The sequence below is a fragment of the Lathamus discolor genome, chromosome 15, assembly GCF_037157495.1.
Source record: "Lathamus discolor isolate bLatDis1 chromosome 15, bLatDis1.hap1, whole genome shotgun sequence".
Taxonomy (NCBI): domain Eukaryota; kingdom Metazoa; phylum Chordata; class Aves; order Psittaciformes; family Psittacidae; genus Lathamus; species Lathamus discolor.
Window position 1 is genome coordinate 4,130,630 of NC_088898.1, and position 18,089 is coordinate 4,148,718.

Consider the following 18,089-nt stretch of genomic DNA (forward strand, 5'->3'; position numbering starts at 1 on the left):
ACACAAAGCAAAAACTGAATTGCCAGGGAACAAGTCTGACTGACAAAGCTGAGATGGGAGGTGAACGTACATGGTGTGTGTAATTTTGCTTGAAATACTGAAGTGGATGCTAACACGTGTAACTTGTTATTTGGATTCTTTTATGAACTAGGATCCTTTCTTATGCAGGGAGTGCCAGCTGTATGCATACTCACAGTTTGGATAAGTTTTCAGTGTGTGGATGCTGCTTTTCTAGCAAAAGATAGCTTTCTCTGATGCCAGTAAGAATTATATGTATTTAAAGACTAGAAGATACACATTTTTGTAAGTGAAGGCTCCTTAACAGTAGAAGGAGAACAGAGACTGCAGTAGAGGCACAGTAGTAACACCATGTGATCCTCGGTGATTTTTAGCTTTATCAAAACAACATGGGCTTTAATGGGATTTTCATGTCAGCTTCCACATGAAAGTGTCTGTCTTCGAGTTTCTTCTCATTTGATGTATACTTTTCTTAAGCAGCTGTTGTAAAAGTTGATATAAGCAAAAGGAGAAAAGGGAAGGGCTCCGTCTAAATATCACCACTTAAGTTATCTAAACAGTATTTTCTCAGGTTTGTGGCTGACCATGTTTAGTGAAGAGCTGTGGCTTAACTCGCTGATACAGAAAATGAGGAATGATTGTGTTTGGTTTTGTGTCCATTCTGCTTTGTTTAGTTAAGTCTTGAGGAAAATGAAGTGAGAATGAGTAGCATTTACCATTCATAAAGCATCTTGAAAGAAATTACTAAAACCAGTAAGCAAACCCATATTAGCTTGGATGTTGAGTGGCAGAGTGAGGAAGAGTTACAGGTACATATTTGGAGAATATTTAATTATGAAATTCTTCGTATGTTGCTTTTCCCTCTGTGATGTGTTTAGTTTTGAGTTTGGGGATTTATCACATACCAGCGAAACTAGAATGGGGAGCTGTCTATCAAACCTGGGAGGGAGATCTATGAACAAAAATAGCAGGGTGCGTATTTCAGCTAAAGAATACACAGTTTGGGAAGAACGAAGTTATATAATAAAGGTCACTACAATCCTGTTTCCTATTAATTTACAGGAATGTCATGCTTTTAAACAGGAAAGAAACCTACTGAATAGCCAGAACTAGACCCAACAACCAACTAATGGAGGTGTGCAGCAAAATGGGTTGAGTGAGTGCAGAGCCACCTTATTCCACTGTAAGTATGCAACTGTAATTAAAGTCTCAAATATTCTCCTATTTTCACTTGTTTGATACCACAGATTACAGAAGTGTCTGTCAGTTTTTTTCTGCTCAGAGAATCTAGAGACCCATTAGAGTCATGATAGTATTGTATTTTACTGTAATACAGCAGATAGACATTTCTTTTCCTGTGACTGTTTTATTGAGATTCCACTAAAGTGTAACTCTGCTAAGCATATGTCTTGTCCTTCTAACCTATGTAATCAGCATAGGTTAGAAGGGTAATGACTTATGAGGTAGGATTTATGCTGGAGAGGAGGCTCTTAACTTGTGGGTTTGTTTCTTTGAGGTTATTTTATTATTTGTTCTTTCTTAGGGACAATTATTGCTTTGTTACTGTTGTGAACCTAGAAATATTTTTCACTTTATTCCCTCTGGTGTTATGCAGCAGTGCTTTCTCCCTCATTTTATATATTAATCTTTCAGTTTCTTTGAATTTGCCTCCTTCATCAAGGATGTTCAAAATAGGCTTCATCAAGTGCTCAAAAGTCCATCACTCATCAGTTTTCTAGCTACTGACCTGAAGGATTCAGACCTGAAGAACTGGTTAGTTCTGGATAGCAACAATTATTTTGTTGGGTGAAATGAATAATCATCAAAGCTTTTGCTTTGGTTTCCCAATTTCTGGACTATTGTAAATCAACTTCTGCCACCACAGTGCTCAGCATTAGTTCAATGAAAAAATCGGAAGGGAAGGAAAAGGGAGGTTTTTTTCATCTGTTTGTCTTCAATTAAGGCATTCTTTATTTTTGTCTTGTCTTTTTATTTTTTTCTTCCTCACTGGAGGAAAAAAAAGCAACATTCTTTTTCTAAGAGATGCTGTAAAATAGACTCTCAGAGTAACTGCATAAACCCCTAAGACCTAGAAAGCACTTTTTTCCAGTTTAATTTCTTAATCTATCAAAGATGAATACCTGTTCTTTTCTGAGGTATGTATACATGTTAAAACAAAGGATTTAAGACATTTTGAGAACAAGCCTGTAGTAAGTTAAGAGTCGCTGCCACCTAGTGGAACGCTGGAACCGTGTTCTAAAACTACGTAAATGGCACTTTACTATGTTTCTTTTCCTTACGCAACTAGTGTTGATTGTATCATAACTTGTTAATACAGTAAATTATGGTAGAAGTAGCTGACTAGGGAGATGAGGAGAGAACACTTATTAGTTAACTTGTAAATGTAATAAACGGTCATTAGGGTGAACTCAGTTGTTAGTGGGTATAGTAAATGTATGGGACATAATTGGGATAAAAGTAGATCACATTCAAACCTGCATTGTCAACCTCCTGCTCTTCCATGGTTTTAACAACTCAGGATCCTGTGAGGTATTTAATAATTTTGAAATAGATTTTGACAGTTTAGGAGGACTATGAAGAGCCTTTTCATTATGGATTGCACACACAGGCCTGTGAGACCTTGAATCTGCTTTTTTTGTGAGTAAGACTTGATTGATTGGCAGCTTATTGCTGCAAGAATCAGGTTTTCAGCCTGTTTGCTCAGGAGGGATGCATTTAATTGAAGAATATTTATTTTGGTGATTTCATTTTGTGGGTGGTTAAATTTTCGGGGTTAACATGTAGTTAAGCCACAGCCCCTTAATAATACTTGTTATAGTTTTGGTTAAAATCCTATTTCAGTCCACTGAAGATTGAGAGGTCTAATGATCGTAAGTCTGGGACACACTAACTTTGTTAGTGCTGTTCAACTTCTGTCTGTGCTGGTAGTGTAACAGAGAATGGTACAAGCTGCTGCACTGAACTTTGGAGTTCTGTTTCCCTTCAAAAGGTGTATTGTCATTGGATGTTGTCACACCCCTTTATAGGGCTTTATATAGAAAATAATAAGTTATTCCATTACATTTTCATTATTATTCATTCAGGATAGTAAAAAGTTTCTCAGAAAGGAATGTGTGTGAAACTATTAAACTGGTCATGGCCTATTTTATCTATAGGTGGTACTGTTGCCTAAAGCATAATGAAATGTATTAGGCAATTTCTGGTGAAATGGATACTGAAAATATGCAAGACAGTTTTTGTTCAGAAGGATATTTAGTTGTATAAATGTAATGGCTTTTTAATCTTCTACAGCCTAATTGCTTTTTTCTTACTAAACTGTTGGCAATTACTATTTAAATCCAGGCTTTTGAAGATTTCAGTGTTTTCCTGTTGTACAAAATGGCCACCAAGGTCTAATGTCGAAGTACTTCAAAAGGACTTTTGAAATGAAAAGAGCCTTTTCACAGAAAGTGTTGTGACTGTTTAGGCAACTTGACTGTCCAATCTCACATATGCCTTTGTGCATGCAGTGTTTTCATGAAAGGACTCAGAATGGCAGATGAACATTGCTATTTTCTGAAGGAAGTGGGGTTCACACAGATCATTTCTGCCTTTGCTATAGGAGATGTGGTCTTTTTCCTCCACTTTGCACAAATCACACGTGAGGGATGAGAAATGGGGTTTGAGAGGTGATACTTGACCGGGCAGGGGCACTGAGGAAAGTGAAGGTATGATGTAATGTTTGAATGTACTAAGCTTTTGTGAGGGGATGCTGTCAGGAGTACAATGGTTTTATACTGGTGTTGCTCAGAGCTTTTGACATTTGTACATCAACTTTTCTCTGGGTTATCAAGTACCCACATAACACGTAGCAGCTGCTGCTTTGAAAGATTTAAAGAAATTATCTTCTAGAAATCTTTCCAGTGACTTGCTCTGTTGGTGCAATGACAAAACAGCTGTAATGTCTCAGACTCAGAAGGATTTTGAAAATTTATTTTTTCTTCTATTTTAAATATTAAAATGATAATATTAAACCAAATAAACTTAGTGGAATATGGAGAACAAGCAATGCATAGTTTTGGATACCTTGATGCTAATTGTCTTTTTATTTAGCAGTAACACAAAAAACTGGGACTTGTTCACCCTTATGAGCCTCTGGGCTGAAGCTGGATGTGATGTAGATACAAGTTTCACATCAGTGGCTGAATGCAAGCAGAGGGGGGCATAAGTGTAGCCACATTATTCTTTCATCCTGTTTTCATAATACAACCCCATTTTCCTCTTCCAGTATGTTAACTGTGCTAACATTCTCATCTGTACTCTACGCCCACAGCATCTGAATATGGACTTTGTCCATGGTTCATTAAGGAAAGAAATGTTTTAATGGTAAACATCTGGAGAAATAGTTTTGGAATGAAGAAAGAGGAAAATAAGTCTAACGGTGAAGAACAATTCAGAATTGATATGGAGCTCTGTATGGTCTATTGTAAATGTGTCCTTAGGTTGTGGCAACTGTTAGTGAAGTGGGATAGTGTATTGTTGATCTTGCTGGAGGTAAAAAGCAACGTTCTTCCAGTATTCCTTATTCTCTTATCTTGGTTGCTGACAATCTGACAGTCTGACAATCATTCTGATACCACATTCTGGAAAGCATGTCCTCTGAGGAGCAGTACCAGGTCTGATTGAAAGCCGTCTAGCTCAGTATTTTTTCCTTCTGCAAGAAAATTAGTAAGAACACTAGTTATCGGTGGGTGCTTACATGGTTATTCTCATATTTGCTGAGAGCAGCGTGAACAGTTAGTGACTTCCTCAGGTAGCTCTGCTAGCTTTCAGGTGTTAGGGCACAGGGACTTCCTTGGCCAGAGGTGGTGTTTGTGCTTAAGAGCCTTTTAGTGACTTTCTTGTGAGTTGGGTAACTGGAAATGAGAATGAACTTAGGTCATTGTAACTGGATTACATGCACATTACTAACAGAAATGTAAAATTGCATTTCCGCTTTCAAAGAATGTCACTTATGTGCCATAAATACCAAAATTTGACAAATGCTGGTAAAATAATGGCTACAGGAATTACTTTTGTGTTCAGTTTTGATGGTAGTGGTTTCTGTTTTGTTTTTCTTTTCAGTTGTTTTTGCACTGTCTTCACTCTTGCTTCAGTGAGAACTACATATCTAAATGGGTTTGTTAAACTGGCAAAGAAGAACAGGCAACCTCTGGTGGTATGTATGTTTGCATCGTGATTTATCCACTTTGCTTCTGGCAATCTATGAATGAGATCTACTGCAATGTACCTGTGAACCTTCCCTACAAACAGATAAGGAGTTTTCTTTGTTTTGATATTTTTTTTCTTAGCACTATTTGTATAAGGCATGATTTTAATGATTAACCTGATCAACTTGAAAGAGCAAGTTGCAAAAGCAATGAAAAGAAATCATGTCATTTTTCTGACTTTTTACCTTTAATTGCCAACAAGTCAGTATGGGGGAGTAGCTTTGGTATTATTTTTAATATCTTTCTGCATAAAGTCTGACAGCCTTTTGTTACAACATGCTTAGTAATAGCTTCACTGGTACATCATTTGCAGAGTAATACCTTCTGTGATAGCAAGTGCAGAAATACTTCAAATGACTGGGTGATTTCAGTAGAATAAAAACCTCTTGGACTTAAGTTAAAAGCATAATTGCTCCCTGTGACTTTCATCAAGGTAGCAAAACAAGGAACTTTTTTCCACAGGAGATGTGAATCTTGGAGAAGCCATGCACACAGGATAAAGCAGTGCATTTTTAATGCTTGTGTTATATTTGAAACATTTTTTTGGGGGGGGGAAAAGTATCTATTTTGGTCCATTTTGAATGAAAGTGTCTTGCAGTTTTTTGTATGTACTGGGTGTTGAAAGGTAAAAAAGTATGTTAGTGCTTTTTGTTTCAGAGATTAAAGCACTTCTGTCTCTCTGGTTTATTGAATGTTAAAACTTGGAGTAAAACTGAGCTTGGTCAGGATACAAGATCACATATGGGATTTTTCTTTCCCCTTTCAGAGCATTTTTGAGCCCCCGCACTCTGGAAAGCCGAGTCAGAAAGGCGGAGAAGGAGGAGACGAGTATATTTTTGTGGCCTTGATGTAAATGCCACGTTTTAAAGAAGTTACATCATGAAAATTACTTTCCACTTCAGTATCTCTAAGGGGATTAATGGGAGCAACTCCAGACCTTAGAAATACTTTGCAGTCTGTTAGTACTCAAAATATGAGTTAATCTTATCAAGACACAAGATAAAGGAAATTGCTTCTTGACAAGTTTAACTGAGGAGATTCTGGCAGTATTTGAAATAGAGTTACTAGTCTGTTTCATGTATGCCCATGAGGTTGCGGGGAGAGTTGTTTTGTCATGTAAGGCCTTGTGGAGGTGACAGGTAGGGTGAAGACCTCATCTTTATCGAGGAAGTAAAATAGGAGGTTATTTTTATTCTCAGCTGCTTACTTTCCTAGCATTTTCCTGTTTGTGTGATCAGAGGGTTGTGGGAAAGGGTGAGGATGCAAAGGGAGATGTGGCAGAATCCCAAGTTGCTTATTTGAGGACCTGCAGATTTTGCTGGAAGAGTACCTGGGAGTCTGTGGCAGTGGTTGCCTCAAGGTCCTTCCATGTGTGCTGTGGGGAATGATGCAGCAACCATATACGCTGTTTGTTTTCTCAATTTAAAATGAATTAGAGCTTGAGCTGACTTGGTAGTTCTATAAGCATTTGTTAGATTTTGCATGTACACGCTTGTACACATGCAGAAATGCACATGCTGTATCTGAAAAATTTCTGCTACATCATTATAATTTATTAGCTGTAAATTTTCACCAGTCTTATGGTCAAATTTTTCTTTGTGTATATTTGAAAATAAAATTGCTCAGGGTTCCTTTACTTCCCCTTATGTAAAATTTTGACCAAAAGGACTGTTGCAGTTGTCATTGGGTGACAGTGTTCTGGAAGTATCTGTTGTCACTAGTTAAGTGATTTTATTTAAAAATGTGTAATTCTTTTATGAGTACCATTTCTATCTGCATTAAGTCTATAATAATAGTTTTTCTCATATTAGTTTTCCCTATTTGTATACAAATTCTATTTTTTCTGAATGAGATGCAACATAGGTTTGCTAATATATATCCGCCTGTGTCCGTACAGTGTATATCGTTTAGTGTATAATGACATGTATCCAAGATGGTGAAAACTGATTTCCTGATAGCAAGGAGATAAATACTTAGAAATACTTAATGCTTCCCTTTGTTCAATAGTCAGGAATACACTGTCTCAGAATTACTTGTGCTTTATTTCAAGATTGAATGGTTCTTTCAGATGTGAGTATTACTGTTGTAATCAACAGTAGTTTTCATTAAACACTTTATATTTCTGTGTGTTCATTAAATACTTAGAGATTCTGGAACAGGTTATTTGATCCAAGTGGATAGAGGCAGCTTTTTCATGGTGCCACATACTCAAATTTTTTGCAGGCCAGTCTTTTGGTTTCTGGAGGAAGCTTAAGGTACATCACATACTTGAAGCCAATTTGGAACTGCCTCTGTCTGCTTAATCCGGTTTGGAAAAAGTCTCACTTCAGACAGTGCTGTTGCTGGATTAGCAGAGATCGTTGAGATTCATCCTTCCAGCTAAGAAGGATGATGTTAGCCAGTTCTCTTCTCTGTAAAACTGTTCCTTGGGGCCTGATATAAAATGCTTTTTCAGGTGCATCTGTCTGTATAGATATTAGTTGAGGTCTAAGCAGCTGCAACTAGGATTTGCACATTAGGAAGGTATACTGGGACTCAAATCCCCGGTTTTGAGACTAATTCAAGTGATGAACAGGAAAAAGTGAGGAAGCACCAGTATTTTCAGTAAGTTAATAGTTCCACTCTTTCACAGTTCGTACCTGAAAGATAAAAGGGATTCTAGCTCCTGAGATAGTCTTATGTCTGAAGTCCTTTTCTCTGAGAAAGGATGATGAAATATCTTGTTTTGTTAAGTGTTCTGAAATTTTATTAATTTATCCTCATAAATGTATTTGCTTTGCAGGAATTCTGTCTTCATCATGTTGTCTCACCAGTGCGGGCTGAGCTGAAACTTCCTGCATCTTGGGGAGAGCATGTATAAAAGGAATGAGCTCATGGCCAGTGTGATGGTCACCTCCGCCACTCCAGAGGTACGGTTCCTTTCTTAATCTTGTCAGCTCCTGTATCAAAATGAACATTTTGACTTGCTTCAACTTTTCACAGAAGCCCCTTCCACTACTAGTCATGTTAGTCCTTTTTCTTGCAATGGGTGTAGTTTTTGACACCACTCCATGGTTCTCAATGTTCACAACTAATTTGTTTTATTGTTGTTGATGATGGTTACTCATTTAGGTTAGTCTGAAATAGGATTTTTGACCTGTTACTCTGTAACTTACAGCAGCCTTTTATTACTAATATGTTAGGAGCAATGTAATATACCATCTAAACAGAGCCAGTCAGAAATATTCCAGTCGGTTTGTTTTTTGAAGACCAGGCAGCTCTGTTGTGCTGCTTCTAAAAGTTATCTAATTTGATGTTGAGCTGCTGTGCACAGCTGACAGCCAATTGAAGACTGTTCAAAATTAGTTTCTCTGCTGAGTTTTTCTGGTTTCTCTCTTTCATGTAATATTATGATGAAATACTATAAATCAGCTACAGTAAAACTTGCCCAGTAAAGCACATGTATGATTGAAGGCACTTTTTGCTTTTTAAAAAAGGTAACATTTTGTTGAAATTCTTCCCTGCTTGAAACCTTTCATCTCTTCAGACAGCTGAAGAGCTGTGTGAAGCAAGTTTTTCCATGGTAGTTATGCCTTTTGCACACAGAACTTAATCCTGTCAAAGCAGTTGTCCTGATTTTCGTGAAACAAATCAGCTGCTTCAGTAGTGAGCTGATCTTTAAAAGTCTTCTAGCAAAATAAAAAGTACATAATACAGCTGTGCTTTGCAGAGGATTATTTTCTCAAGCATAGTATAAATGCCCTCAGGCTAACAGAAACAGGTTTTCATTCTCTCAAGATCACATTTTGAATCCAGCTCCCCTTTATTCTCTTCTTGGTTTTGCCAAGTACAAATGTCAGGCTTCCTAATCAGTAGTTCCCCAGATACTTTGTAGGGAAAGAAAAATAATCAGATCTCATTTATCACCTTATATTTCTTTGCTACCAAGTCAGTTTTAAGTGAGAATTACAAGTCACAATTAGTTAGGATTCCAAAACACCTTGTTTTGAAAACAATGTTCTTCTAGCACACAAATAACCTCAGTGAGGTGTAAGGGCTTAAGACTTTACATGCCTAAGTTTTTATTCAGTATGTAGTTTTAAGATAATGTCATGGTTTAAACCCTGCTGGCAAGTCAGCCAAGCTGTTTCTCTCTCACCCCCCCCCACCCCTTGCCCTCCCCCTGCTCCTGGAGGGATGGGGAGGAGAATCAAAAGAATGCAACTCCCACAGGTTGAGATAAGAACAGTTTAGTAACTAAGGTATAACACAAATCACTACTGCTACCACCAATAGTAATAATGATAAAGGAAATAACAAAGGAAGAGAATACAACACCTCACCACCCACCAACTGATAATTCCCCCCCCCCAGCCCGAACGAGCACCAACCGATACCTAGTCCACCTCCGCAGTGTCCTAGCCCTTCAGGGTAACTCTCTGTTACATCCCTGGGCATGACGTGCTGTGGTATGGAATACTTCTTTGGGCACTTTGGGTCAGGTGTCCTGTCTCTGCTTCCTCCTGGTTTTCCCTCCTCCCTAGCAGAGCATGAAGCTCAGAAAGTCCTTGGCCAGACCAAACATTTGAGCAGTAATTAAAAACATCGGTGTTATCAGCCCTGTTCCCAGGCCGAAAGTCAACAACGCAGCGCTGTGCCAGCTACTAAAATGGACAAAAAATTACTTGCTGCTGAACCCAGGGCAGATAAAAAAGAGAAAAATAATGCTATTATTATTAAATCACATTATCCTTGAAGAAAGGAGAATGAGCCTCAAGTGCCTGCATTGGAGCCCAAGGAAAGAAGTTTCAAAAGGAATGCAAGGCACTAATTTTTAAGGCAAGACACACACAGAACTATTCTAAAGTAGTCTGCAGCTTACACTGGGTTAAATTTCAGGGTGTGACATGTTTTTTGTTTTTCATTATGTTATGGTTAGAGCAGCATGACTGGGATCTAGCCACTCTTTACCTTGCATATTTAATTTTACAATTTCTATTCAATATGAATCTTCAAGATTCCAACATGTTTCCTTCTGTGTGACAACGCTTTTTATCTAGTTCATGATTTTAAAAATGGCTTTCTAAAACTGAAAACTTATTTAAATTGAATGCCACTGTTGTTTTTGCAGGGGAAGATGAGTTGGAAACATTGATGAACCATGTAAACTAAATTTTATAACTCAGTGCCTGAAGCTTTTTGAAGTTCTTACTTGCTTGTCATTTCTTAATATTTTTACATGTATTTATTTTCTGAATTTGACATGAAATTTATTATTCTGCAGATAAGCCAAATACTTTCTCTTTGTAGGGTAGTAGCAGCTCAGATTCTCTGGAAGGGCGGAGTTCAGACTATGCCAATAAAAGCTATGATGCAGTTGTATTTGATGTGTTGAAAGTAACTCCTGAGGAGTTTGCAGTAAGTAGAAATGGTTTTTGCATTTATTTATTATATATTTATATATTCAGGGCTCGCAGGATATTAAAAAATGCATGAAACTTTTTTCTTAAAATAAAAATCTTTTAAATGATCTTCCACAGTTCTTGAAAACCAGTTTCTGATTGTATGAACTTCAACAGAATAAGCATGTATTAGAATTTAATAATTCAGTACTGGCCTGACCAGACATATTTGTTTTTCTGTATAAAGCCATTTAATTTCTTTCTAGTGTATTTGAAGACCTTAGCGTAGGTTTAAAGATGTTAGTTATCCACAGCCTGATTCCTTTTTTACACATATATATTTACAAATATATCTATCTATAAAATTGAAACCACAAATGCTCATCTTTAGTGCTGAAACATCAGTTTCTCAGAAAAATTGGTTTCTTAAAAGCAGGAAAGAAGCTTGTAGAGAGGAAACAATTTGTATTCCTTAATAACAAAGTTTCAGCACTAAACCCAAAGCAGAACTGCACATATGGCAGAAGTCCAGTACCCTCCTTGTGCTTGCCCCTTTGTTTTTAAGTTATAGGTTAACTTGCTTAGTAGCATGGAGGAGTGAGGATGAAAGCTACTGAAATTTGTTCAGTGTTTTTGTTAATATTCTGGGCATCAAAGCAATGTTTCTTTCATTTGGTGTAAGTTTATGTAATACCTGTTCACAAAAAAAGTGATGTTGACTTTAACATGGGCACATGAACTTTTAACACCAAGGCTTTCTTAGCCAGAGTAGCTGTTTTCCCTGTGTTGTATTAAAACCATTTACTTGGTTTGCTGTGATTCTTTTTTGTTGACAGCTCAAGTGATGTTTACTGCTTCTGTTCCACACAGAGCAACAGATCATTTCTGTTTTCAATAAATAATAGCAGCCAGTGAATTCCACATATCATTTCTTGTTGCTCAAGACTCTAGTAGTCTGAATGCTTCAGATAACTTGAAGCAGTTCATTTGGGGAGAAAGAAAATAGCCACTGGTCTAGGTTTACTGTAGTTAGTACAGTCACTGGACATCAGGACAGAGAGCTATCGAAGATGGGATCTCTGTATTGAATATAAATATTTAGGGAAGGGATTGGTGCCAAGTTAAGGTCATTTCCAAATTTAGTGTGTTGTGCTCCTTTATAAAATTTAGAAGGAGCAGAGGAGAAATTCCCTGGTGGTAATCACATATACAACAGAAGGACCATTGGCTGGTCACTGCTACTGAATTTTGCTTTTGCCTTTTTGGTGATTTTGATTGAATCTTATTAAAATTACATTTAAATAGTTATAATTCTTAATCATTGGGATCAAAGGTCCAGTTTGAGAGGGGATTAGCAAGTTTTTGCTATTTTGGGTTTAGCCTAACAGAATGGGCATTAGAGTAGCTTTGCTGAGGAAAGATCCAAATAAGTGTTTTTTGCCAGTTTCTTTTACATATTAAATCATGTAAATTGCAAAGGTAAAAGCTATGTAGGTTTATACACTCACAGTCTAACCTATTGGTTAAACATAAACTTAACTTCCAAATACACAATGTCATTCAGTCACTGAAGCAATTCAAATATTTTATCACTCTGATGCTAAAAATGTTCTGTAAATGCTGTATTTTCAAAGTCATTTGCTTTGAAAAAGCATTACATTGTCTCATCAGGACGAGCTCATCGGTGACTGAAAATGTGTGTATGACCCCTTTAAAGCATATTCCAGTCATAACTAATTAACACATCATAATGCTTTATTGTCTTCCAGCCTAGTGAATTTAAAATGTATGATGCTTTCTGTGTGAAATGAAATAAACCTTCCTGCCATTAGTGTTTGGGCCCTTTATTACGTAACAAAAAGACTTTCAAACTTAAGTTTTACCTCTTAGACTGCTGCAGGTACTGCAAGCCTTCACTTAGTTACAGCTGGTAGATATAAGAGAATGTAATGACATGTAGCCACTCAGGATGGTGGAGTTTCTGCTGTGATGTGTCAGCCTGGACAGGGGAAGCCAAATTCGGGTCTGGTCAGTTCTGGTCTGTGGAGAAAATGAGAATCTGTAGTGTGTAATTACTAAAAGACAGATGTAAATACATGATTATTAGCTCTTCATATTACATTACTTATCTTTATTGCAGAGCCAGATTACATTGATGGATATGCCAGTATTTAAAGCTATACAACCTGAGGTAGGATTTGCATTTGCTTTAACTGCTATGAAATAACTGTGCCATAAAATTTCATAGCAAAACAAAATACTGATTTGCTGTTCTTCTTTCCATTTGTCATTGCTTCATTTTGCTTTCTGGGACTGAAATTTCCTGAAGGGCTACTCTGGTTGGCAGGTAGATGTAATTTAGTGAGAAATAGTCAGAAAAAACCCAACGTTGTATTTTCAGCTTCTGCTAGAATACAGGTCTGTGACTAAGTAGAAGTTGCTATAAACTATTAGTTTTTAGTTGTCTTTTGTGTTACTGCAGTTACCAATGCAACTTAATTGTTTGTTTGCCAAAAATAAACATCTGTTTCTATTGTGAAGTTCTGCCAACTGTAAGACTAGGTTTTAAAGCAGGATACAGTCTGTGTATTTGTCATCTCCCTGCCTCTTGTTATTAGGTAAACTATTAAACTAAGAAGGTTAAAATTTTCTCTTCAGATCAAATATTTATTTATAGTCTGTAACTGTCTGCATTTGTTTGAGGCCTTGTAGCCTTTTAAATCAAGTTGAGGTACTCATTCTTCTGTGTCTGTAAGTGTGGATACCCTTTAATAAACTACCTCACTGAGGCCTGCAGGGTTTCATGTAGGTAACTGGTGTCTCTTGCATTGTTCATGGGCATATGGTTGTCTGCCATTTTACACCAGAACTCTATCTTCTCAGTTTTCCTTCCTGTATTGTGTGGAAGAAGCTCATTAGTCAGCAACCATTAGGCTGTCTGCTTTAACGTGTTGTTGAATATTGTGTCTGGAGGAAGAACATTATATTGTCTTTCTTCAGGTTTTAGTCTTTAATGTGAGCTTATGCATGGATGGAAAGACTTAAGATTTTGGAGTTCTGGTTGCCAAGACTTACTTCACACAAACATCCTTTAAACCTAGATGTAACTGAGGTGCTTTTCTGCTTCTTGATTGAGCTTTTACTAAAAAACACATCTGCATGTTCCTTTCCAAGAGTTTGATAAGATTAACAACTCTTTGTTCGCCAGCAGAAATAACTATGCTTACGTTTCTAGGAAACTTTTAGGGTTTGTTCTGTTTGGTTTTGTTATTTCAAAGTTCTGTAAACTGCAGACTCCACAAATTTCAGGGTTTTCTTGCACGCTTGATCAGAAAGGTTCTTATGGCTGTGTGCATCGAGGAAATTGCCTGCATCCTTCCATATAAAAAGATGAAGTGTAATTCTAGAACACAGTACATTTTAGCAGTATTAGAAAAAATTCAGCAGGGGCATGTTGGATCACTTACTCTTATCAATCTTCCTGTTCAGTCCAAATTTTCAACCTAGTCAAATGATTTTACCATGCACAGGATTTTCCATTGTTGCTCACTAGCTCTTTAGCAACTGCTTAATATCCTTAGGTTACTGACCTCTTCATTTTTCTGATAAATGTAAATTCTGCTGTCCCTATTAGAGTGACTGAGATTTTTCCACATCAGCATGTGATTTCCAGACTCCTAAGACGAGATCACGTGGAGGATCTGCGTCTTGACAGATGTGAATTGGCATTTTTATCTGCAGAAGGCTTAAATGCTGGAACATTGGGATACAAAATACATTTGGAACGGGAAATGCTTTTCGTGGTGCTCACATGGGAACATGCAGACCTCCCCATCTTAAGAGTGTGTTCTGTTTATCAGAATGTACAAAGTGCTTTTCAGAGGCAGAGTTCTCTTTGGCTGTCTCTGCCTTTTCATGTGAAGGCATCTAAAGTAAATAGCATACATTTGGAAAGTTGAACATTTTGATTAAAACTGAAATTTGTGGTTCTAAAAACGGAAGAGTGACTTAGAACTGGTGTTAAGGAGAACTCATTTCCAGTACGCATGTATCTCTCTTCTTACATTTGAATATAAAGACTGTATAGACAGGTGGTAACTTGAATCTGTAGTTAAAAAGAGCCAGGCTGTCTAAATATATTTGCAACTGCCTGAAATAGCTGTTGGAAAATTGACGTTTTCTTTCTGGCTGTAGTGTATGCATGCAAGTTCTACTAAGTGTAATAATGAAGATGACATTCAGGAACAATAGCTAGGTTGCTGCCTCTAGTTGCACTGCTGAATTTTGTACTCTTTAACTACTGCTAATTTTGCTTATTGATATGTTTAGCTGTAGCTTCAGTTTTGAACCAGGTAAGGTGAAGAACTAACAAAGCCTTTACTCCTGTGTCTGCTGAGTTGCTCATATGAGGGAACCCTGGACTGAAATACTCAATACAGAATGAAACTTCAGAGCCATCAGTTGTGGCTGTTTGCTGAGGCTTTCTGTATCTGCATATTAATGTCTATTTTTTCTAGTATCAGGGAACACACAAATCACGTCATTTATATACATCAGGAAAACACAGAAGTGTTTGCTTAGACTAGTCATGAAAGTGGTTTTACTAATCCTCTGATAGCTGTTTCTGTCGTGTATCAGTTTTTTCACTAAAAAATGTTTTTAAACATTATGGATTTGTAAGGCAGTTTTTAAATGTGTTTCCTAGGAACTAGCAAGCTGTGGATGGAATAAGAAAGAAAAACATATCCTTGCGCCAAATGTCGTTGCCTTTACTAGGAGGTTTAACCAGGTAAATGACTTGATTACTGTGATGAACAGGTACTGTTTGACAGTTGTCTTCTAGTATAAAGTTAAATAGAACAACTATGAATTAAAACGTAAGCATATTTTTGTTGTATGTGTTTACTTTATAGGTCAGCTTTTGGGTTGTACGAGAAATATTAACAGCACAGACCTTAAAAATAAGGGCAGAAATACTGAGCCATTTTGTGAAAATAGCTAAAGTAAGTGCAAATTTCTTGTACTATCATTCAAAATCCTACTTCCTTTTTGTTTGTTTCTGCACTGCTCCTGTGAGCTGTTGTTGGATTACAAAGGCTAATGTTCTTTTTTTAGCATAATTGGTATGTTGTACCACAAGAATGAGATAGAGATATGACATCTATCGGTTTTACTTGATTAAATAAAACTGCCCAGTTCCATGTAATTAATCTTGTACCTTTGCTTAGTGTTGTCTGCAGTCATTGAGTAAAACTTCATATTTTATTAATGCAATTTTGAGATTAATCAATCCTGCTTCCCCTTTTTATGTGCTAAAAGCTATTATTCCCTTTTTTCAGAAGCTTCTGGAACTGAATAACCTTCATTCTCTTATGTCTGTGGTGTCAGCACTGCAAAGTGCACCCATCTTCAGACTGACCAAAACCTGGGCCGTAAGTTATTCCTTGACCATTGTCTTTTTGGTCCTGTTTGGGTTCTGAGTTCTTATGAATTGTCAGATTGCATTTTTGGAAGATTCTTTATAGTCCTGGTTTTCCGGTACCAAAATACATTAATATTTCCTGTCTGGTCTAGAAGCCACTGTTTACATACTTGAGAGAACTTCATAAGTGATCTTAGAAGACCCTCTTACAGGGTGTGTATCAGTATCCCATTATCCAAATAATTGTGTTTCTATTAATAAACATTAATACATTGCCAGAAAGGAAGAATAAAGACCTATTACAAATACAAAGCATTAATAATGATGAATTTAATCCTAATTTGACTGTGCTTTCATTTACTGTGTGTGATTCAACAAATTTTATTATTTGTTTTCTTTTGTGTGGATTCATCTTAAAATTTTATGCTCTCTTTCATTTTTTTTCTCTGTAGCTTTTGAATCGTAAAGACAAGACCACCTTTGAGAAGTTAGACTATCTACTCTCTAAGGAAGATAATTATAAAAGGACACGAGAGTATATTAGAAGCTTAAAAATGGTTCCTACTATTCCATATTTAGGTGAGTGTGAGCAATTACTTTATTTATCTGGAGTTCCTTCTGACTGCCAAGCACTAATGTAGCATGTTGTGCACCTGCAGAACACTGTAGAGAGAAGGTATGGTTCACTTAATTTCATATTTTAAAAAAATTGATCTGATTAAGGTTTTTAAGCTATACACTCTCTAGGATCTCTGACTTGCAGAATTTTTGTGCATTACTGACATCTGAAAATATAAGTGTGTCTTTCCTGAAGGCATCAAGAGGACAGCATTTACAAGAGCACTGCATTTCAGAAGTGTCTTTCATTGCAGCATGATTTAAGACCTTGTTTCTGTAGCTGTCGTTTTTGCTGTACTATTTTCTCAGATTCCTCATAACTTGGCATCTCCAACCCATAGTTTTTGGTTTGTGTCAGTTTCTTGGAAATACTTCGAAAAGAGAGAAAAACTGAACAGTTGGTTCAATCGATTGACTTATCTTTTCAGTATTCCCGTGTATTATTCATGTAGGCGCACTGTGTCATTATTTCCCCAGTGGCTCTAACTTGCAGTTCCTGCTCATTGCTGAACTGTGCTAGCATTCCTGAGTAGCACTGCAAAACCCAGGTTCCTGTTAAAACATGGCCATTCAGATGCTTGAATGTCTTTCTAGTGATGAGATTTTTAAAAGGAAGAGTTAATTTAAGAAGTATTCAACCATGTCTTCTGGAAGCAATATTGTAAACTTTAAGATAATTTATTGCAGTTATTTTCAGTGACCAAGAAGAGACATATGCGGTGCTTTTTGTATATCAGTCCACGTATACAGAGCATGGTCCTGTTGAAGTAATTGTTTTGAACATTCTTTAAATATGACTTCCAGAAAGAATGTATTAAAAAAAAAAAAAACAAAGTCTGGAATTCCCATCATATTCAGCACAAGTCACTAATATTTGACAAAGTTGTAACCAACAGAATACACCATAAAGAGTTGTCTTAAACATTTTAAAGTATTGGTATAACCCTAAACTCCACTTGTAAATGCAACCTTTTTCCTCATCTAACATCATTCTGCCTTGTGTTTTAGCTACATGAACCCTGCATATATTGTACCTCAGGTTTCATACATCAGAGAGCCTTTCCCTGGTGATTGCAAGGACTAAGCAGTGTTACTGCTCTTTTAAAATAAAGCTTTTCACGCTTACATTAAGTATTTCATACCTGAAACTTGTTTCCCAGAGTCCATTACATAAACCAGTGACAGATAAAGCTTCAATACTGTTTGAAAATTCAGGGTTTTCATATGACCTACAAAATGTTCTTCCTCTTTGGGATCTGTGGAAATTTAGTATTTTTCTCAGCTGAAAAATGCTTTGGTTTTGATGTTGCTATATTTGTACGCTTCTTACATGGTAACAGTAGTTGCATATAAAAGTTGATACACAACTGATTTGAGGCA

The 18,089-nt window shown here is 36.7% G+C and overlaps 1 protein-coding gene across 11 annotated transcripts in view; it reads left to right on the forward strand.

The window, feature by feature from the left end:
* RALGPS1 (Ral GEF with PH domain and SH3 binding motif 1) overlaps positions 1–18,089 on the forward strand; it is a 100,822-nt gene that overhangs the window by 24,511 nt on the left and 58,222 nt on the right. For 6 of the 11 annotated variants that reach the window (XM_065695637.1, XM_065695640.1, XM_065695635.1 and 3 more), the window contains exons 2-10: positions 1,102–1,201; positions 5,143–5,236; positions 8,071–8,197; positions 10,578–10,685; positions 12,810–12,860; positions 15,375–15,458; positions 15,583–15,672; positions 16,009–16,101; positions 16,544–16,670. In XM_065695637.1, coding sequence (XP_065551709.1) covers positions 8,141–8,197; positions 10,578–10,685; positions 12,810–12,860; positions 15,375–15,458; positions 15,583–15,672; positions 16,009–16,101; positions 16,544–16,670 — 610 coding nt within the window. In that variant the 5' untranslated portion in view covers positions 1,102–1,201; positions 5,143–5,236; positions 8,071–8,140. Of the gene's footprint in view, positions 1–1,080; positions 1,202–5,142; positions 5,237–8,070; positions 8,198–10,577; positions 10,686–12,809; positions 12,861–15,374; positions 15,459–15,582; positions 15,673–16,008; positions 16,102–16,543; positions 16,671–18,089 lie in introns of all 11 variants that reach the window. The other 5 variants (XM_065695636.1, XM_065695631.1, XM_065695629.1 and 2 more) reach the window with 2 other exon arrangements.